This window comes from Apiospora aurea, assembly GCF_038362705.1.
Source record: "Apiospora aurea strain CBS 24483 chromosome Unknown utg000005l_segment0_segment0, whole genome shotgun sequence".
Lineage (NCBI taxonomy): Eukaryota > Fungi > Ascomycota > Sordariomycetes > Amphisphaeriales > Apiosporaceae > Apiospora > Apiospora aurea.
Window position 1 is genome coordinate 6705298 of NW_027117392.1, and position 20584 is coordinate 6725881.

At 59.6% G+C, this 20584-nt stretch overlaps 9 protein-coding genes across 9 annotated transcripts; 5 read left to right on the plus strand and 4 right to left on the minus strand.

Annotated features, from left to right (window-relative positions):
- Positions 1-908: 908 nt before the first annotated feature.
- Positions 909-1663, plus strand: PG986_008566 (expression library immunization antigen 1; the record flags this gene model as incomplete). The annotated part of the gene is made up of 3 exons (XM_066844788.1): positions 909-1208; positions 1232-1312; positions 1385-1663. The coding sequence occupies 3 exons, from the start codon at positions 909-911 to the stop codon at positions 1661-1663; spliced, it is 660 nt and encodes a 219-aa protein (XP_066700900.1).
- A 740-nt stretch (positions 1664-2403) lies between these two features.
- Positions 2404-3145, plus strand: PG986_008567 (uncharacterized protein; the record flags this gene model as incomplete). The annotated part of the gene is made up of 2 exons (XM_066844789.1): positions 2404-2983; positions 3039-3145. 2 exons carry the CDS (start codon positions 2404-2406, stop codon positions 3143-3145), a joined length of 687 nt encoding a protein of 228 aa, XP_066700901.1.
- A 411-nt stretch (positions 3146-3556) lies between these two features.
- PG986_008568 (uncharacterized protein) lies at positions 3557-6268 on the minus strand (the record flags this gene model as incomplete). Its single annotated transcript, XM_066844790.1, has 4 exons — positions 3557-3686; positions 3744-3989; positions 4075-4344; positions 4437-6268. The coding sequence occupies 4 exons, from the start codon at positions 6266-6268 to the stop codon at positions 3557-3559; spliced, it is 2478 nt and encodes an 825-aa protein (XP_066700902.1).
- Positions 6269-8097: 1829 nt separating this feature from the next.
- PG986_008569 (uncharacterized protein) lies at positions 8098-9576 on the minus strand (the record flags this gene model as incomplete). Its single annotated transcript, XM_066844791.1, has 3 exons — positions 8098-8189; positions 8264-9270; positions 9524-9576. 3 exons carry the CDS (start codon positions 9574-9576, stop codon positions 8098-8100), a joined length of 1152 nt encoding a protein of 383 aa, XP_066700903.1.
- A 179-nt stretch (positions 9577-9755) lies between these two features.
- Positions 9756-12015, plus strand: PG986_008570 (uncharacterized protein; the record flags this gene model as incomplete). The annotated part of the gene is made up of 2 exons (XM_066844792.1): positions 9756-10193; positions 10264-12015. 2 exons carry the CDS (start codon positions 9756-9758, stop codon positions 12013-12015), a joined length of 2190 nt encoding a protein of 729 aa, XP_066700904.1.
- A 48-nt stretch (positions 12016-12063) lies between these two features.
- PG986_008571 (uncharacterized protein) lies at positions 12064-12408 on the minus strand (the record flags this gene model as incomplete). Its single annotated transcript, XM_066844793.1, has 1 exon — positions 12064-12408. One exon carries the CDS (start codon positions 12406-12408, stop codon positions 12064-12066), a length of 345 nt encoding a protein of 114 aa, XP_066700905.1.
- A 1084-nt stretch (positions 12409-13492) lies between these two features.
- On the plus strand, positions 13493-16201 carry PG986_008572 (uncharacterized protein; the record flags this gene model as incomplete). The annotated part of the gene is made up of 1 exon (XM_066844794.1): positions 13493-16201. The coding sequence occupies one exon, from the start codon at positions 13493-13495 to the stop codon at positions 16199-16201; it is 2709 nt and encodes a 902-aa protein (XP_066700906.1).
- A 537-nt stretch (positions 16202-16738) lies between these two features.
- PG986_008573 (uncharacterized protein) lies at positions 16739-17779 on the minus strand (the record flags this gene model as incomplete). The annotated part of the gene is made up of 1 exon (XM_066844795.1): positions 16739-17779. One exon carries the CDS (start codon positions 17777-17779, stop codon positions 16739-16741), a length of 1041 nt encoding a protein of 346 aa, XP_066700907.1.
- A 1288-nt stretch (positions 17780-19067) lies between these two features.
- PG986_008574 (uncharacterized protein) lies at positions 19068-20127 on the plus strand (the record flags this gene model as incomplete). The annotated part of the gene is made up of 2 exons (XM_066844796.1): positions 19068-19748; positions 19810-20127. 2 exons carry the CDS (start codon positions 19068-19070, stop codon positions 20125-20127), a joined length of 999 nt encoding a protein of 332 aa, XP_066700908.1.
- Between the last annotated feature and the right edge of the window lie 457 nt (positions 20128-20584).

Below are 20584 nucleotides of genomic sequence, written 5' to 3' on the forward strand. Positions count from 1 at the left end.
TGGTTCCACGACTTCTTTCTGATTCCGAGGTATCACGGCTCAGGTGAATACGATTTCTTGTCGCGCTGAGCTTCATAGTAACATCAGTGATGGATTGGCGTCGAATTGTACGTCAGAGTGAGGAGGAGGCAGGGAGATACTCAACAAGTCCAGACGAGCAATCCCCTCTGCCCCTCCAACTCCTCCCGGCTCGGCTTGGCACAAAAGCTTGTCTTAGACCCCGAGCCAATGGTTACACCCGATCTCTCCTCGATCTCGAGGTGGCAGGCCCCTGCCGACAGCCCGCCCGTCTCTGTCCCTGGTACTTCGGGATCGGCATCGAAACATTCAGTCAATCAACTGTCAGTACTCAGAGTTCAGGACGACTGCCACGTATCCGTGCAGAAGCCGGTATCCTACATATCGCATCAATGTCGTGCGGCTGCATCGGTTACTCAGCATGTACTCCAGGTCGGCTCGCTCATCTCTGGATAGTTCAGGAGGCAAACCATGAGGAGGTCGCTCGAAACAAGTGACCCTGGAAAGTCTGGCCTGCAATTGGCCCGCTCTCCCGCTTGCCCCAAACTTACACCATCGCCATGTACCCTGGCTAGGCCCGACTAGAACACTCCTTCAAACGTTGATGGTCCTAGGCAAGCGCCTCAGTCCCGACGCGCCGTATTCTGGTTGCATGGTACGGTGCACTGATTGCGAAGTAGATACCTCGATACGGTGGTTGCCAGCCGAGCTTCGGCTTCGGCTCCAGCTCCCCCTTGTCACGTATAAGTAGGCAGATGATGTCGGCGCTCAGCCGTGTCTCACTTCCTGCTTCTCAGCCCAGTTGACCATCACTCCAAAATATAGAACCCAATCCGGCCTCTACCCAAACGTTCTCAAACTTCTTCTTCTTTTCCTCCTCCAGTCCCACCATGGCCCCCCTCCTCTCCGTCGCCTCCGCCACCCTGCTCTTCCTCACCGCCGCCCGCGCCCACTTCCAGGTCCAGTACCCGCCCACCATCGGCGCCTTCGACGACGACAAGGAGCCCACCGCGCCCTGCGGCGGCTACACGCTCGACTTTTCGAAAGCCGCGACCGACTTCCACGTCGGCGGCGACGCCATCGCCACCAAGTCGGGCCACCCCCAGACCCAGTGGCTCTACCGCATCACCACCGACGACAAGGCCGCGGGCAACTGGACCCAGATCTACGGCCAGGTCCAGCAGAGCGGCGTCGGCACCTTTGCGTGCCCAAGGTCGCCGTGCCCGAGAGCTACATCGGACAGAAGGCGGTCTTGAGCATCGTCGCCGATGGGGATGACGGCATGCTGTACCAGGTATGTCATCGGCAGCCCCTGATTGATTCATCTGCGCATACAACCACGTGCTAACACCTGCTCTTCCTCCAGTGCTCGCTCGTCACCTTCGTCGCCGGCGTCAACGACAAGACCCCCTCGGCCTGCACGAACTCGTCCTCGGTCACGGCCAGCTTCAACCAAGACCCCAAGCTCGCGGCTCTTGTGGGCTCCTCCACCAACACCACCTCGGGCGGCGGCAGCTCCACCGGCTCCACCCCGTCTTCTTCCTCGCCGAAGAACGCCGCCGCCGGTGTCTACGGGTCTCTGAGCGATGTCCGTGCTCTTTTGGCCGTCGGACCGCTGGCGGCGCTTGCGATGTTGGTCTTGTAGGAGACTGTGCCTCTGGACCTTGGAATTGAAGGTTCTTGCACTTGAAATGAAAAATGAAAGCGGGGCTTGTTTGAAAATGAATAATCGGGACCGAGTGCTGACCGAGGTCACTGTGTATATCCAGTCAAGTCTAAATACAAGATACCCATGCGACTGAGTCAGCTTCGTGTCAAGTGAACATGGGAATGAATCAGCCGTGCAGGTTGGCAGACAGCTGCCAAGTTACTGCATCCAATAGGAGCCTGGGGAATTCGGAGATTTGATCTAACACCAAAAGTTGGGTGTGGTGGAGATGCCCGAGCTTTGCCGGCTGCTGGTAGAGTGCAGTGGGTAGTGGGTATAGGGGCCGCCAAACACACTGTTCTCTATCACAACATCAGATACGCCAATGCGGCTGCCCCCAGTCCAAACATGGAGCCTCTGTCAATAACAATGGCCATGGCAGCGCCCTCTTCATCACCCTGGCCTTCTCCCTCTTGACCCTCCCCGGACCCTTCACCCCCTTGCTCCTCCTCCTCATTCTCCCAGACCGGCAGAGTGCTCTCCCGTTGACTGCTTCTGTGGGGCGTACACAGAACAGCCAGGACCAGCTCGCGCTCCCTCGGCCAGCCCCCCCAGCGTGAGCAGCATCGGCCAGGCGACAGTGCCAAGGTCGTTGTAAGAGGACAAGTTGCGGGCGCCTCCATGAGCCGGCTGCGTGGCGAAGGACAGCAGCTCCGCGTCGCCTCGAAGAGACCTTCATGGTGCAGTTTTGCTGTGGCGTCTGCGACTGTGGCGCAGCCGGCCTTCCCAACTACCCCCAGTGCTCGGCCAAATTCGGAGGGGGCGGTGGGAGCTCCGGCGCGTTGCGCCTCAAGCGGAACGGAACCTTGATCACCCCGGCCTACGAAGGGCCCGCTGAGCCCGTGGCCGAGACGGAAATCACACCGAGAATGGGGGACAACCCTTTTCTTCGTGCCCCGGTCGGCCTAGCGACCCGGGAAGACGAAAAACCCAAAGGCGTCTGCGCTGGCGACTGGAAGCCGGGCCCAAACGACGGTGACGATATGTATATCCGCCCCGCTGACGGCGGGACTATCGTGAAAGTAGAGGTCGAAGGTGCCGAAGGGGGTACCGAATACCAAATCACGAGATCCAGAACGCAGTCCTGGAGCACGACGGTGGAAATGTCCTTGGGTATTGCCGACGTATTATCTCTGGGTCTGAGCTTCTCTTCGACGTTCGAAGAGTCCATCACGGATAGCGGGACTGCCAGCTTCACGGTCCCAGAAGGCGAGACAGGTTATATCATCTTTACAGCTTACTTAATGTGCTCTGTTGGTAAGCACACCCGCCGCCATTAGTCCATGATGATCTTTGCTGAGACAGTGTACAGGCTCTGGAACCTGCCGCGGCGAGAAGATAGAAGGCGAGTTCTGCACTCCTTACAGACAGACCAATGGGGAGATGGCAGGTGAGTACTCTGTAGTTATTAATGGGTAAAGGCGGAAATGGTCGATTCTCTGCAATTGGGACAATGGTGCTACCAGTCGGCTGTACTTGAGTACCTCAAGCGCCACCTATGGCTTCCTTGGAGGAGGATACTCAAATTCATATTTCGAATTGGTGCGGTCTTGTATGTTGTTCGTCTCTGTCACTAGCTTCCGCCAATTCACTTGGCCATGAAGAACTTCCATTCATTCGATTTAATTTGAGAATACGTCGATGAAGTTTTCAACTGTACGAGTACTAGCTGAGCCAAAGAACAATGTGTGTAAATGTATAAGCGCATAATGCCAAGTCGCGATGGGAGAAGCTCTGAATCTAAGCCAGTGCTCTTACAAAGACAGTAAAATTGGGAAAGCTCCAGCCACTGCGCGTACATATGACATGGTCGTTAGAAGTGTAGTAACACTAGATGGAGGATAGCACCGCTACCAGAGCGGGGATCCAGAGCGCAAGACCTCCGAACGCCCGCTTGAGCCCGTCTGAGGACTGGGCCGACGCAAAGACATCGCCAGACGACGAGGACGAAGATTGGTTACTATAGCACACTCGAGCGTCAGTTAAAGGACAAAAATGATGGAGGGGTTCAACTCACGTCTCCTCCGGCACATGTTCGCTCGAACTCTTGCTGCCCGGGGCGCTCGCAGAGTTGCTACCACTGCTGCTGAACGCTGAGGCACTCATGCTACCAGACACCAACGGGAACGACAGCGAGACCGGCGCGGTCATGTTCTTGCCGAAGACGATGCCGGGGGTGCCGGAGGCGCCGGAGGCGGCAGGAGCAGCAGCAGCGAGGGACACGACCGTCGTGCGCGCGCCCGTCATGGTCAGCAGCTGGTCGCTGTTGCTTGGGGAGAGGAGGTAGGTTGTGCTGGGATAGTCAGTACCCTCGTCCAGTTTATTGGGAGGATTAAGAAAATACTCACGTGTAAGTCATGGTAGAAAAGCCGGTCGTCTGAGGGCCGCGGGTACCGTTGAGAGGCAGCCCGTCCTCGTTCACCAGCTTCTTGTTGAAGCCGCCGCCGATGCCTGAGCCACCGGAACCGCGAGCTCCGCCAAATCCACCCGTAGGCAGAGCTCCCGACGAAAGCGTGAACTGGCTTCCACTAAGAACACCGCCGGAGATGAAAGCCGATGCGCCAGCAGTCGCGAAAGCGCCCGAGTTCCAAGTAGAGGCAGTCCCCGTCCAGCCCGAGCTCCACGCGCTAGCAGTCCCAGTCCAGCCCGAGCTGACCGTCACCACGCCCCCGTTGCCAAACGACAGCACATCGCCCGAGGCAACAGTGACGGCCGGACCGCCGGGGAAAGTGTAGGCGCCCCCGTGCTGGCCGTGAAGACGCCGGCGCCGTTGGAGGCGAACGGGACACCGAAAGCACCGCCGTTGCCGGAGCCGGATCCGAGAGTGACGGCGGCGTCGCCGGGGAAAGAGGAGGCCCAGATGCTGGTGGCTAGGGAACCCCAACCGCTCGTGCCAGACGGACCCCAGCCGCTGGTGCCCGTAGAGGGCCAGTTGGATGAAGCCCAAGTGGAAGAGCCCCAGTTGCTCGGGTTGGATGAGCCCCAAGTGGACGAACCCCAGTTAGATGGGCCCCAGGTGGAAGAGCCCCAGGTGGAAGAGTCCCAAGAAGAAGAGCCCCAGTTGCCAGGGTTGGACGAGCCCCAGGACGAACCCCAGTTGCTCGCAGTGCCGGTCGTCCAAGGGCCCGAGGAGCTCCAGCCAGTGGTAGTAGTAGCGGCTTGAGCACTCGTAGCAGCGGTAGTGTAGACGGAGCTAGGGCCATAGACCGTGCTGGTGCTGTACACACTAGAAGCGGGCGTGGCGTACGAACTGGAAGCCGGGGTGGCGTATACCGAGCTGACACTCTGTACGCTGGAGGCGGTCTGCGGGCTGGCGGCCTGTGTCGACTGGACAGCAGTCGGGTACGTGGCCTGAGAAGAAGCTGTGGCCGGCGGAGCGGCAGAAGTGCCGTACTGTGAAGAGGAAGCCGTCACCGCGGCGGCGGCAGAGGTGCCGTACACAGGAGCAGCCCCGGCTACCGAGTACGTGACCCTCTCCGTCGCCGTCTGGGTCTCGGTGGCCGTCACGAGAATGGTGTAGGTGTGGGTGTTGGTGTACGTGTTGGTGTCGGTCTTGGTGGTGGCGCTGTTGGCGACGGGGGCCGCGGCCTGGACCTGGGTCACGGTGCTGGTGGCGTACACGGTGTTGTAGACGGTGTTGGGCGCGGCAGGGGCGGCGGGGGCGGCGGCGGAGACGACGGTGACAGTGACAGTCCCAGGAGCCGCCACAGCAGCCGAGACGACGGTCTGGTAGCTGGTGACGGTCACGGTTCCAGGGGCGGCGGCAGCGGCACCAGAAACTACGGTCCGGTAGTTGGTCACAGTGACAGTGTTGTAGACAGAGACGGTGTTGGTGGCAGCTCCCACCGTCACAGTGCTGTAGACCGTGTTGGTGTAAGGCCCAACGCTGACGGTATCGTAGACCGTGTTGGTGTTGTAGACAGAGACCGTGTTGGTGCCAGCGCCAACCGTGACGGTGCTATAGACGGTGGCCGTGTTGGAATTGTAGTAGGTCTCGTAGTAGGAGGCGGTAGCGGTGCTGTAATACGTGGCCGTGACGGTGGCAGTGGCAGTGTTGGTGTTGTAGTAGCTTTCGTAGTACGTGGCCGTAACAGTAGCGGTTGCGGTGTTGGTATTGTACACGTTGTTGGTGTAGGTAGCCGTGACAGTGGCCGTGGCGGTGTTGGTGTTCCAGACGTTGTTGGTGTGGGTCGCAGTTACTGTGGCAGTGTCCGTGACGGTGGTCTCTTCTGCCGACCAGGTCCATGAGCTGGCCCACGATGGCTTCGTCCAAGACGATGTGTCCTTGTTGCCGTGGCCTCCCCACCCGTGGCCACCGCCGTTGTTACCGTTACCGCCACCGTGTCCGCCATGCCCACCCCCGTACCCGCCGTGGCCTCCTCCTCCCCAGCGAGCCTCGACAGCGTCGGCCGAACCGTCATCGTATGGAGACCGAGGCACAATGGGTGCCGTGTCAGCGTCCGGGGCGCGTCTCTCAGGACTCCATCGAGCTGCTCGAACGCCTGCTGCTGCAAGAAGCAGGCAGCTGAAGTGGCCGTGCATCGCTGTGCGTCGGTGTGTGGGTGGAATGGGACTAGACTGTGGATGGCAGAGAGATCCGAGAGTGGCGGGAGGCTAGAGAAATACTCTCAGACGTCTCGGGAAGACTGAGCTTTGATATGCCAGGCCGAGGCTCTTTGGAGGGCTGGATGATGAGGTGGTTGGAAGAGCTGAATGCTTGGATAATTTGAGATTCGTTTGCTATGACTTCCATCGAACTTGATATCTATGTCTGTGTCGATTCAGGATGCCGTCAGTTCTGGCTTGGTCCGGCTCGCAGCAACGCGTCTACACGTAAGCATTGTGCTCTTTCCATGGCCACGATCCTCCCGTGGGTCGATTACCTTATTCGGTCGTGGCTCGGACGTTGTTGAGTGAGGAGCGCACACCAACGAGGCCTCGTTGACCAGCCAGGGGTCCTTCCTGCACCTTAATGAGCCAGTACTCGGCAACGAAGGATGCGCGAGTGGGTGGTCCCGTCGGCCAACGCACGGAGGATGTGCCGAGCCAAGTGATCCTATACACTGCTTAGCCCCGGGAAGTAGGGGCGGTCCGAGAGCTTGTCGGCCCGCCATCGTCTTGTATGTCTCGGAACTGATAAGAAGAATAAGGGCAAGAGTGAGACATCAAGCGTTGTCTCGCCACTAGAGGCGTACGATTTGGCACCCAGGCAAGGGTCATGCCAACTATCTTGACAGAAACCCGGGCGTATGGAAGGAACTTTACCTGGATATGTTGAATTGGCAGGCCGTCATGCGGGGGGGCGATGCACTGCTCAACAACATGCGGCGCCAAACATGAAACGGTGGCAGGCGAAGGTGGTAGCAGAGCTGACAGCATTCGGGTTGCAGTATGCATATTAGGAACGATGGCAACTACAGGGGGCCCATCAGTGAAAACATGGATCACTCGATTACTTCGGACTTTTCGGCTGCCGGATTTGTCTTGATAGTGAAGCTATCTTGAGGAATCTAAGCTGGGAGTTGCCACCGCGTCCCTGTATCATAGCTTGCTGACAGTCGTCGTTTCTAGTATATTCTGTTCTTCACGAAGAGCTGGCCTCATTCTCAATAATCACCTCCCCGTCTTGACCCCGAGAGTCGCAGGCTCCGGATCTTTGGAATACCTGACCGAAGCGATGATGGCTCACTCGTCGCGTTCTTAGCGAGTGTATGTGCTGGCGTGCTTATCCAATGAGTTACAACACCGCAATGAACCGGTCATTCAAAAAAGGACTGCCAATTGAGCCGGCAGAGGGCATCCGAAATGCAAAAAGAAAAGTTCGGTTGTTGCACTAGCCGCGAATCGAACGCGGGCCCATCGATGGCAACGATGGATTTTACCACTAAACCACTAGTGCTGGTCGCCCCCGGGTTGGTTTCGATATTATTTTCTCATTTTTTGCCGCCTATAGCGTTAAGTCTCACAGACCTACAGGCCTATTTGTTTATTAACCAATCCATTTCGGCAATGGAAATAGCTCATGCGGTAAAGTCAGCGTAGCCAGTCACGCGTATATTTTTTAGACGCGGATCCCACTTCGCAGCCAATTAATCTTCGCTTTTACTACATTCTGTTCCAACACTTCCAGGCCAAGGTCTATCTATGAACCTCCATCCCAGCAGTTCAGAATATTTTTGTCAGATTCGGGTTCGTCATGAACCGCGCCAGGCCAAGCACCACACCCCTCCAATCAAAGTAGCGCCCGTCCACATGGACAGAGCGAGGTATCCAGCATGGTCCAATATCTGTCCGCTGATGGGTGTACCGATAAGCGCACTTCATCGCACTGGTTAGCCTTTCTAGTTTCTGGGTAGTTCAGGACGGGCGACTTACGCGATGGACAGACAGCCCATGAGGAAGCCGACGGCAAGACCCTGGTGTTGAGGCGGGAGCGATCTTGCCCGCGCATGCGCCTTGGAGACTCATGACGGCCTGTAAACAATCAGTCAGTCTGCGACCGTTGGGAGACGATGCATCTTGACGCCCAGCACTTACACCTGAAGTAAAACCCGTATGCGAGACCCCACACTATCAGCCCAGCCAGACTTGTGGCTTTGGTCCACGTGAAGCCAACCAGACCCGACACGAGCGTGAAGATGGTAAGGAGGTTGTAGTGACCAGCAAGATCGGCCAAATGGCCCGGTACCACCCTACCGAAGAAGGAGGACGCGTTGACCGCCGACAGGAGGTAGAATGCAGTAGACTCGGCCTGGCCTTGCGCAATGGCGTAGGAAGAGATGTAAAAGAGCGGCGTGAACAGGCCCAGGTACGCCAGCGCGAGGCCAGCGCATAGCAATATGTAAGTCGGCTTCTTGAGGAAGTCTCTGGAGCTTAGCTTCTTCTTTGATGAATCGTCGGTCGCGTTCGCCTTCATCGAAGCAGGTACCTCGCCGCCGTCCTGCACAGGGCTAGGATTGGCTGCGAGCGCGGGCTTCTTGACTGGCTCAACAATGGTGAAGCAGGCAAACGCCAGCAGCGGCATCATGGTGAAAGCCACGGCGCGGATAGTCCACCCGAAACTGACATGGTCCTTGTTGAGCAGCTGCTGCAGCATGATGGGCCACACGATGCCGCCGATCGAGGAGCCCCCAATCGTCAAACCCATAGCCAGGCCGCGACGGTGAGGCATATGGCGCAAGACCACCCCGAGCGGCGGACAGAAGACCAGCGACGCGCTGATCCCCAAGAGGAGCGACTGCGCCAGCATGAGCTGCCAGTACTGCGTGCACAGCGAGGTCATGAACAGGGAGAGTAACAGCCCGACGCTGCCGACGCACAGCGGGAGGGTGGGCCCGATCCGGTCCACGAGAAGCCCGCCGAAGGGGGAGACCGCGTAGAGCAGGAAGATGGACAAGGAGCCGATCCAGGAGATGTCCGAGGAGGAGCGCTGGCCGCGCAGGTAGGTCGTGTAGTACTCCTGGAAGACGCCGAAGGCGTTGAGGAAGCCGACGGTGCAGAAGAGGGCGAGGGAGGCGCCGAAGAGGGCGAGCCAGGCGCGGGTACTGGTGGATGTTCAGCAAGTGAACCAAGTTGCGGACGAATATGTCTTACTTGCCTGGTTCTGGGATGTGGTGCGAGGCCACTGTTGGGATTAGGGGCAGCCATAGCGGGATCGGCAGTCGGTCAATTGGCACCACGGTCTTGAGATACGGAACTTGCCTTGCGACCAAGAAGAATCTAGACGAGGAATTCGTTCTTTCTCATTAAATACGATTAGAAGCCAATTGCCAGTAGCCGTTTGAAAGGGAAACTTACTCCTTACCACCACTGACAGTGACGTCGGGGGCTCCGTGGATTATCCGGTCCATTTCCCCGCGGATAATCCGTCAACTCGGGTGACTGACAACCTCCACGCCTTAACTCCACACTGCCATCCTGTCAACAATCACGCCCGCCACTTCTAGAACTCCCGCGGAGCTCCGGACCTGAATGTAGCTCTATTCTATCGGAAAGCGCTGATGTTTGGTGGCGCAGTTTTGTTGACGCGATGAAGCGCAAGGCCGAAGGCGGTGCGGCCCAGCCCTCCCGCAGGCAGCCGCAGGTCTCGTGCGACTCGTGCCGGCGCAAGAAGCTCAAGTGCGACCGCGGACAGCCATGCGGCAGCTGTCACATCCGCGGGCTCGCCTGCACGACGCCGGCATCCGCGCCCGGCACCAGCGCCCGGGACGATCATGTCCATGGCCCAACAACTGCTGCTTCGGCGGAGTCTGACGCGACGATCAAATCGCTGCTTGCGAGAGTGGCCGTCCTCGAGCAGACCGTCTATCGAGGAGGCGCTGCTCCAGCCGTCTGTCATCCGTCTTCGCATCCCACTCCAGCCGCCTCCAAGGAGTCGTCATTCAGCCCGCCCTCGCCGCACTCGGCTCTCGACAACGAGCGCCGCCAGGAAACCAAGTTTCTGGATTCGGCGATTGACAGGAGCAAAGTGGGTTGGCCAAGCAGGCGCCCAGACGGCGATGGACATCCGCATTGCCAATCCACAGCAACTTTCACAGCTCGTGTCAAAAGACTCTCCTGCCAAATACCAGATCACCCGCAGTGGCAGCCAACAAAGTCCAACATGGCTCATGTCTCGAAAAGAGGCCCTTGCACTCTTCCACGACTTTGTCGACAATGCCTATCATCTATTGCACATTCTGCAAATGGACGCCACGCGACTCATCATCCACCAATTCTACGATCGGATTGAGACTGATATCATCGCGAGCGCCAGCCCCGACCATGCTGCCCTCATCCTCGGCATCGCGGCCACCACCGCCTTCTTCTGGGACGCCCGAGTGCCCTGTCAACACCCCTTCGAGTCAGAGAAGGCCGCCCAACAAGCCGCTCTGACCTGGCGCCTCTCAGCCCTCGACCTGTTGGGCGTAGTCCAGAAATCCGGCATAGCCTCGCTCGAGGCCGCCCAAGCGTACGCCATCATCGCCTACCTGTACTACAACGTCGACGGCCAGTCGGCGCAGTTCCGGCTCCTCCACGCCGGCTCCGTCGCCGCCTGCCGCGAGCTCTCCATGCACCTCGTCGACGGCCCGGGCGGCGGCTCTGACGACGACGCTGCAATCAGGGAGGTCAAGCGGCGGCTTTGGTGGCACGTCGCCGCGACGGACTGGATGCTGGCCCAGTGCGGCGGCCCCCTCGACGGCACCTACACAATCCACCCGCGGCATATGAGCGTTGCGAAGCCGCGCAACCTGAACGACAGCGACCTGGCCCTGGCTGTAGAGGGCCTGACGCACCCACCCGAAGTGCCGACGCAGATGAGCTGTTTCCTGCAGAGGATCCGCCTGGCCGAAGCTTGTCGTGCCGTGGTGGACGGATACCTCCCCGGCCAGGCCGAGATCAGCGACTATGGACAGGTTCTCGATTTGGATCAGCTGTTCGAGCAGATACTCGTCACGTCCCCGCCCTGTCTCGCCTTGTCTGCCCCAGTACCCCCTGGAGCCCCGCGGCTGCTATGCCTCCAGCGGGCGACGGTTCATCTGGGCTTCCACTCGCGGCGCGCACGACTGCACCGCCCGTTTCTGATGCGAAAAGATGCCGACGGCCGCCCCGGTGACGTTGGATTCCACCAATCTCGCGAGCTCTGCATCCAATCGGCGCGAACCGTCCTGGAGATCTCCATGGCGCTGCTGGGGCAGTCCCTCTCGGAGCCTCCCGATCTAGAACAACAGCGGATGCCGCATATCCTGAGCCACGCCAACCACGAACAGTGCCCGGGGTCGCCCGTGCACCGCCTGGGTATCGTGATCAACCACCTGTTCACGGCGTGTGCCATCCTTGCCTTGGGCTCGAGTGTGCGGACGAACCGGGTGGGGGATGGGGAACAAAACAACGAGAAGGCAGATGGCGATGTACAGGATGCTTTGACAAGTGCTTGTAGGCTGCTCGCTGCCGCGGGGAAGGAGTCGCCGGTGGCGGCGGATCTGGTGCGCGGGTTGACGGGGGTGCTTAGGCGGTATCGGATCCAGGTCAAGGGGGTTGGGAAGTGGGCAGAGGGTAGCGGCCCAGAATTTCAAGATGCGGAAGCAGGTCGGACATCAAGAAACGATGTACGGCAAGCAGAAGATCCGCCATGCTTGGAGAGCGACGTTGGAGCTGGACATGGCACACAGCCTGTTGAGAACGACGCGGTGGAAAACTTTGGCCTGGACAACTTGTGGGACGACTTCCTCGGCTCTGAACGGATGAGCGAGGATTGGGAGCAGATCGTCACGGGGTTGGATTCTTACTACATGCCCCAGTTTGGGTGATATGGCCAAGGTGGCGTGGGACCCCCTTTGTAAGGCAGCTACCGGCGTTCAGTCCACCCTTGCCGCCCCATTCTCAATATTTTCCATCTTGTGATACCTTCCAGCGCGAGAGGCGGCCTTGGTCCTCTTCCTGATGCATCCGAAGTTCACCATTGACGTGGGTTTGGATATCTTGATGGAAGATATGGCCTGCGGGAGGCTAGGGACGGTGATGGTCAAGAACCCGCAGGTGAGCTCGGCGGCATCAAAGCACATGCCGATGGAGTAACTGTACACCACATCTGGCGACGAGGCCTGCAGCACGGTTTCGATGGACTTGATCAATGTTGATATGCACGCCAGCAGCCCGATGGCGAAGGCGACGGAAACGTCTATTCTCTCCTCCGTCTTCATGTGCAGCTGTAAGTCATGTTACTTGTCCGTGACTAGAGGCTGTCCATTGCCCCGCGATTAGGGCTGTGCGCCATCACGGGCTGTCTTTGCGCTAACGTAGGTAGTAGTAGTACAGGGGACGGAGGCTATTTGGCGGGAAGGGGTGTGGGGTAAAGTGGTCGCGGTCGGCGGCCCAATTGATGGATAGCTTGAGGATTGAGCAGGATACTCAGCAACATCGAAGCTCGAGCATCACGATCTCCGTGTGATGGGACTGAAGAGTGTAGAAGCCATCGAGTCGCAAGGGTTAGATGCTCAATCAGGGTGTTGGCTTTCAGCTGGAGATAACGTTACGTGCAGTCCGTCCTGATAACCCTGAAGCTAGCATCTGCCACTGAACCTTGAGTAATGATGCATGGCATGGGTCCATTGATAGCTGGGAGGCTGGCAGGCTGTCATGATTGCCTGTCACCGTAAAGCGCCACTCAGGCTGTGCGATCAATTGATGAGCAAACAAGCGATCGCATGCCTCCCTGGCATCTATGTACGACTCAGCGATAGCGCTGTCTTCAGTTGAACAGCACACTGCTCTGTCTCAGACTTGGCGGACTGCACCGGAGAACAGCACCCCGAGCCGAGACCTTTCCACTGACCAGCAAGATCCCTTGATGGGAAGACCGACATCTGGCTGGGATCATGGCCGTCACGCGGGCCAGTAGCCGTGGCGGTCTGCGGTGGTTTGTCAGTGGCAAGTGGTCACCCGCTGTGAATACACTTCTACCCCGCATGGCCAGCCTCCAAACTCGGAAGGTGCTAACACGAGAAATGGAATCTAACTCGGCTACCCGTCGGGTCGTCACCGGAAGCTGCGTCCCTTGCGTGCTGGCAACCAGTCCGTCGGCCAATTGGACATGGGACGATGATGGCTGATAGATCAGTCTAGGTCGAGATGAACCGAGTTGGACGCCAAGGCAGGTTCGCCTGATAAAACCTCGGCCGAGCAGGAAGCCCGAGAAAGTTCTGCCCGTTGCCTTTCCTTCCAGCACGTTTAAGCCAGCAGCTTGCATTGCGTCTGCATTCGCATTGCAGATAGCTTCCCACCAGCATGGCCACCAACGTGGATTACGTGGGCGAGAAGCCCGAAGGTGCCGTTGAGCAAGACGAGAAGCAGACTCGTCCAGACTACGAGGAGAAGAAAGGCCGCACTGAGTCCCCCGCCCCCTTCCCTCCCGCCGAGTGGGTCGATCGCCTCAAGGCCGAGTACACCGGCGAGCATGGCGGCGAAGCCCTGCCCGCCGGCGCAGATCCCGACCGCATGGTCGAGTGCGTCCTGACGCTCAACGAGGAGGAGTCCGTCCAGGTCCTCAAGGAACTGCTGGAAACCCAAAGGGAAGACTACAGCATCGACCGCCAGATGATGGTCCGCCTCTCGGAGCTCGTCGAGGGCTGCGAGGCCTGCGGCATGGAGCAGGACGAGTGGGCGTACGAGGTGTGCAAGCGCGCCGGCCTGTACCACAACTGGTCGCCCTACAGCGAGGTCCGCGCCGTGACGCTGCCCTACGACGACCCGGACGAGGCCTGCGAGAGCTTGCGCGCCTACTTCCTCGGCTTCTTCTGGGTCTGCGTCTGCACCGCCATCAACACCTTCTTCGCGCCCCGCCAGCCCGGCATCAGCATCCCCAACTCGGTCGTCCAGCTCTTGTTGGTTCCCATGGGCCGTGGCCTGGCCTACGTCTTGCCCGACTGGGGCATGAGCATCCGCGGCACCCGCTACACGCTGAACCCCGGCCCGTGGACCAGCAAGGAGCAGCTTTTCGCCACCATCATCTTCTCGGGCGCCTCGACCATTGGCAACTTCACCGGTCTGTTGGTTCTGCGTCTGCCCGTCTTCTTCAACCAGCGCTGGGCCACTTTCGGCTTCAACATCATGCTCGCCCTGGCCAACCAGGTCTACGGTCTCGGCATGGCCGGCATCCTGCGTCGCTTGACCGTCTACCCCATCGAGGCCGTCTGGCCCAACGTGCTGCCGACCCTGGCCCTGAACCGCACCCTGATCAACAGCGACAGCAAGCGCGAGAAGATCAACGGCTGGCACATGACGCGCTACACCATGTTCGTCTGGGCCAGCGTCGTGTTTCTTGTGTACTACTTGCTCCCCAACCAGTTCTTCGTCTCGCTGCGCCTCTTCAACTGGATGACGTGGATCTCGCCCAGCAACTTCAACCTGGCCACCGTCACGGGCGCCTACGGCGGCATGGGCTTCAACCCCTTCTCGAGCTGGGACCCCAACGTGTCCGGCAAGGACGCCATGAACTCGCCCTTCTTCGCGCAGCTGCAGCAGTACGTCATGCGCGCCCTGTCCGGTCTGGTTATCCTCATCATGTACTACCAGAACGCCTTCTGGGCCGCCTACATGCCCATCAACTCCAACGGCGCCTTCGACAACCAGATGGGCCAGTACAACGTCTCCAAGGTGCTCGACGACTCCAACGGCGTCGACGTCGCCAGGTACAAGGAGTACGGCCCGCCCTACTACGCCATTGCCAACCTGTTCGTCACGGGCGCCAACTTTGTCTACTACACCTTTTCGATTGTCTACGTCTTTACCAAGTTCTGGAAGCCCTGCAAGAAGGCCTTCGTGGGCATCGCCGTCAACAGCATCAAGCGCCGCAGCGTCTACACGGGCTTCGCCGACGGCCACACGCGCATGATGCGCATCTACAAGGAGGTGCCCGAGTGGTGGTACGGCCTCGTCTTTCTCTTCGGCTTCGCCGTGTCCATAGTGAGCGTCACGGCCTGGCCGACCCAAACGCCCTGGTGGTCGATCTTCGGCGTTACGGGCGTCGGGGCGCTGCTGACCATCCCCTGGGTCGTCATCGAGTCCATCGCCAACACGGGCATCCAGCTCAACGCCATCTGGCAGGTGCTGCCGGGCGTCTGGTTCCCCGGTCGCCCGATGCCGCAGCTCATCATCCTGATGCTAGGGGCGGCCTTTGAGCAGATGGCCGGCGGGTTCAGCGCCGACCTCAAGTACGCGCACTACGCCAAGATCCCGCCGCGCGCCGTTTTCCGGGGTCACGTTTCCGCGTGCATCGTCAACTGTTTCGTCTACTGCGCCATCCTCGAGGTCATGATGGTCTACGCCAACCAGGACAGCACGCTCTGCCAGTGGGACAACAAGCAGTACATGGTGTGCCAGTACGCGCACTCGGTCTGGTCCTCCGTCATCTTCTACGGCGCGTTCGGGACCAACAACATGTTCAAGCTGTACCCGCTGCTGCCGTGGTGCTTCCTCCTGGGCGGCTTGTTGGGGGTCCTGTGGATGGCGGGCGAGAAGCTGCTGCCCCGATTCAAGGGCACTCTCGAGTCGCGCCTGGAGGCCAACCGGTTTGCGTCCTTGGACCGCTACTTTTGGACCCCGGCCGCGGCGACGATGGCGTGCCTCAACCCGGCCATTGCGCTGTCGGGCGCGCTCGGCTGGGCCGGCAACAACAACCTGAGCTACGCGACGCTCGGGCTGTACGTCGCCTGGTTCTTCCAGTACTTCCTCAAGCGCCGGTACACGGCGTGGTGGGGCAAGTACTCGTACCTGGTGTTTGCCGGCCTCAACGTCGGCGTGGCCATCTCGGGGCTCATCGTCACGCTCGCCTTCTCCTTTGGGGCCGGGAAGAACGCCTCGTTTGCGTGGTGGGGGAACACGGTGGCGCAGGCGGGGGTGGACTACCAGCTGTACAACAACAATGCGTCGATGTATCCGGTGCCGGCCCAGGGGTACTTTGGGCTGAGTCCGGAGGAGTATCCTGATCATTGGTGACGCTACTCGGGTGAGGAAGGTCGGGCGAGGTAGACACTCGAAGCATGTCATGTGTGCTTTGGTAGTACATCAACATGTATTTCAATGATGCAATAAACTAAAATTAACCGTCCCCGGCTGCCTGTCTCTCATGTACCACTGATTGGCTGTATCATCGTGTAGCTTGCTGAAGGGTTGAACTCCTGTTTCTGCTTGTGTGCTTCTAGTTGGCACTCATGCTCCTGCTAATTCTGGCCATAGCTATGTGTTGATTATTGCCGTAGTCATCAAAGTCGAGCCCAAGAGGAGTGAAACAGTATAGTCTAAACCAGACGGGACGCATGTGACCCGTGACCTCAGAGACATTCATTTCTCTAGGTGCCTGATGTAGGCGAGCCACGGCTCCAACCTATTTTTGCAACAAACTTGGATTCCAACTACGTCAAGCAACCACACGTACATCAGGCCCCGTACTTTTGCCCGAACTCAAGAGTCCACAGTGCCCTCAGCACCTTTCTTACCGAAAGAGACAACCAATGCCTGGCCGCAACTTGATAATCAGACCCTCTCCCGGCGGAGGTCCAGGGTGGCACAGTGAAACGAACCGCCCAAGCAAGCGACATGCCGGAACGGAATGGGAATAGGCTCCATGCCCAGCCTCTCGAGAAAGTGAATCATCTCGGGCTCTTCATGGTAGCAAAAAGACTCGCTTCCCATCCAGCACCAGTACGTTGATCGCCAACGCCCCCGTACACATGTAGGGCGGGGGTATTTGGGCATGCGAAACGGCCGGGGCGGCGGCAGCAGCCTCCACGTGTCGAGGGGCGGGTGCCGACGCAGCTCCTCCAGATGGACGTGCTTCGGGTAGTAGAGGGCGGTGCCGTCCCGGAGCGGCACCAGGGTGTCGTCCATGTGCATGCCGGCCTTGCCGGTCGACGTGACGACGACGAGCTCGTAGCCCGGCGGGAGGTGGGCGCGCACCCAGTCGAGGCCCTTTTGGTTGGTGACGTGGGACAGCTCGCCGACGACGACGCGCCGGCCGATGCGCGTAAAGTCGGCCGTGTCGAAGGCGACGCGCGAGTTGTTGATGGCCCAGGGCGCGCCGGGCTCGACGTCGAAGATGGGGTCGGGCGAGGGCGGCGCGGGCGCCCGGACGACGTGGTAGCGGCCCTTCTTCTCGAACTCGTCGAGCATGGGCCCGTGCAGGAGCTCGACCTCGCGGCGGCGGCACGGCCAGGAGAAGGCGGCCTCGATGATGGTGTTGCCCACGACCATCAGCCCGTCGCGGACCATCGCGCCCGTGTAGCCGCCCTCCTGGACCCAGTCGACCGCCTCCGGGCGCCGGACCTTGACGCCGTAGCTCTGCAGCACGCCGGCGAAGCTGTCGAGCTCGGCCTCGGCCTTGTGCACGACGTCCTCAGGGAACGGGTTCCCTGGCTTGGCGAACTCGTCGAGGTAGTAGCAGGGGACAATGTTGCTGATCACCTTGAGGGGGATGTGAGGGAAGCACGAGTTGCCCGCGCGGCCCACCACCACTTCGACCAGCCGGCTCCATTCGTTGTCGGAGAAGGGCTTTTCGATATCCAGCGGCGTTCGCATGGTGGAAGCCGTACGTGCCCCATCTACGTCAGTCACCATGAAAAGAAAGCCGGTCGCTGAATGCCACAGTGCGTCTTGGTGATTTCTTTCGACACCGCATGAAGCAGAGCGAGGTCCTCCAAGCCTTTTAAGTCTGCCTGGCGTGGTGTAGAGCTGGATGCCGTCAACCCCGTTTCGCGTCTTTGTTGGCCAATGATTCGAGTGACAGTGCCTACCTCGACCAATCTCGTTTGCAGCGAGTGTCGCCCCGGCCCGCGTGCAGTGTGCTACAAGACGGCACCTTGCTCCGGCTACTACGTAGGACGACTGTCCGACAACGGTAAGGCAGTGTACAAAGGTAGCAAAGAAACGGGGAAAATCCGACCCGGATGTCCCACAAGTCTGTGGTGGTGGTGCTACGGCGGCAAGGATAGTACTGTTTCACACCCGCTCCCGAGCTGGTCACACGGGAGACGTCGTTGGCCTGCCCTGGAGGGCACAGCGACAAGCGGACCATGGACATCTGCCCATGGTGAAATGGTGCTGCCAGACTGCCAGGAAATCGCCTCATGCACAATACCTCGTGTTTAGAGCTAGCAGGAAATGCCTTTGGGCGTACGGCAGCCGAAGTGGCGGACAGACCTGCGCGCAAACAGAAGGTCTCCAGGTTTTGCATGGGCGTCTTGGGTCTGGCCCTCAGCCACGCCATTCCCTTCATTCGCTTTGCAGACATTCTTAAGCACTTACAGTTTGCTCTACCCCTCTTTACAGCTCCTCCCGCTGCCTAGTCAAGAGACCTTTCACTGGAAGCCGCGGCGAGTCGGACTTGTCTTTCTATCTCTGACCCCAGACAGCCTTCGGGCCCCTTCTTTCGGCACCCGCGGGCCTACTCGCAGGACTGGTGGAACCCATATTCTTTGCCATGTGCGGACCGGTCCAGGCGGAGACGGGTACAGCGGCAAAGCGAGGATCATGTACGCTTCGGTGTCGGTTAGCGACGCGACGATGGCGGGGTATGTGATTGGACCTCGGGTCGCGGGCGTGGCGAGGGACTGTTTGTGCTCAGTGGTGTTGTCGTACAGCTGCCCCTCGTCCGAGTGGCCGTCGGAAGAGACATGGTACATGTGCCTCAATCATACATGTCGTGATATATTGAGATCTAGCGCTTAGCCCCTCGACTGGTTCGGGTATCGCGCCCCTGGATCGTGTCGAGTGAATGGTAGATTTTAAGCAGACGGTTCTCAGATCCGTCTGCCGGTCATCACCCAGCTTAGTAAACCCAATCATCAAAGCACACCCAGCATCGACCATGGGCACCTCACAGCCCGATGCCGTTACCATCGTCTCGCTCCGAGATCGACCCGATCTCTGGCCGCAGTTCACCGACGAGAAACACCCGGTCAACAAGATGATGGAGGCCCAGCAGCCGATGAATGACTTGAGCCACTCGGCGCACCTCGCCTACTTTGAAAACCTCGGCAGCTTTGACGAGTTTCGACAGTACCTGCTCGCCGCCGTCCGGCGCACTGCTGACGGCGGCGAGGAGATGGTCGGGCGCGCCCAAGCCGCACCGTTCCACTGGCCCGACCTCCAGGGGGCGCCGCCGTGGCAACACGACACCGTCGCACCGGCCTGCCAAGGCCTTCCCCAGGGTGGCTTCTCGACCGTCCTGGCCATCGCCGTGAACCAGGCCGTCTCACGCCGCGCATCCAGCGGCCGAACAGCGCCTGCATCCCTCGGCGTCGACGCCGGCTCTCCCTCGACAGCAGACGAACACGTGCACTGGGCCACCGCCCAGCTGAGCGAACCGCCCAACCTTCTCTCGGCCTTGGAAGTCGCGGTGCTGCCAGAGTGGCGGCGCCTTGCCGACCTAGCGGTCCGCCTGATCCGCGCCCTCCGGCAGGCCGCCGACGACAGCGGGTTTCCCGCCCTGGTCGTCCCCCTTGCGGCCGACGCGCAAGCACGAACATGCCCAGGTGCGCATAGACGAGTACGTCGCGTGGTCGTTACCGGGGAACCCCGCTCTGCCGTACGACCCCTGGCTGCGGAAGCATGTTCAAGAAGGGGCCACGATCGTCAGGACGGCGCCCGCGAGCGAAGTCTTCCAGGGCGACACCCAGCAGTGGTCTCACTACACGCAGCAGGATATCTCCGGTTTGGTTCGGGAGGCAGTGCAAGCGGCTCCGGGCGCGCCGGTTGTGGATGTGTATTTCCGGGGAGGAATGAGTCCAATCCGGTGGGACGTGGAAAAGAGCTGGGGGGTTTACGCGGAGCCGAATGTGTGGGTTCGTCACGATATTAAGCATTCCGCGCATGATGGTGCTAAACGGGCGCCAGCCCGCGAGGCCGCAGCCGTGGGCGAGCTGTGAGACGAGGAGTCTTGCTGGCCTTGGACCATCTGCCGTGGAGGTTGGAGTCGTTTGCGCAGTGGGATGCGGGGGAGACTAGAACTACCGATATGACTGCTGCGAGTTTTGAGAAGGGAACCCATCCGCGTTGGGTCCATCTTCGCGGAGATGATGGTCGTCGTCCAGATTCTGTCAGAAGAAGCGCAGGCATGATCCAATGCTAACTTCCATCTACCGGGCTTTCGGTGCAATCATGTTGGCAGCTGCGACATCCTTTTGATGGGTCTTTCCCAAATGGCGACGATTCGGCTGCGATGCCCGCAGGCCGCCAATGCGACATGCCACCTCGGAGTGGCAAACGAGACAGTTGTTGTGCGAGATTTCACGACGCTGCCAGGTAACGCAGTCATGTTCATAATCAATTATAGCGTGAGCCATTGCCATGCACATTTGACAAGCACTGGAGTATAGAAGAAGT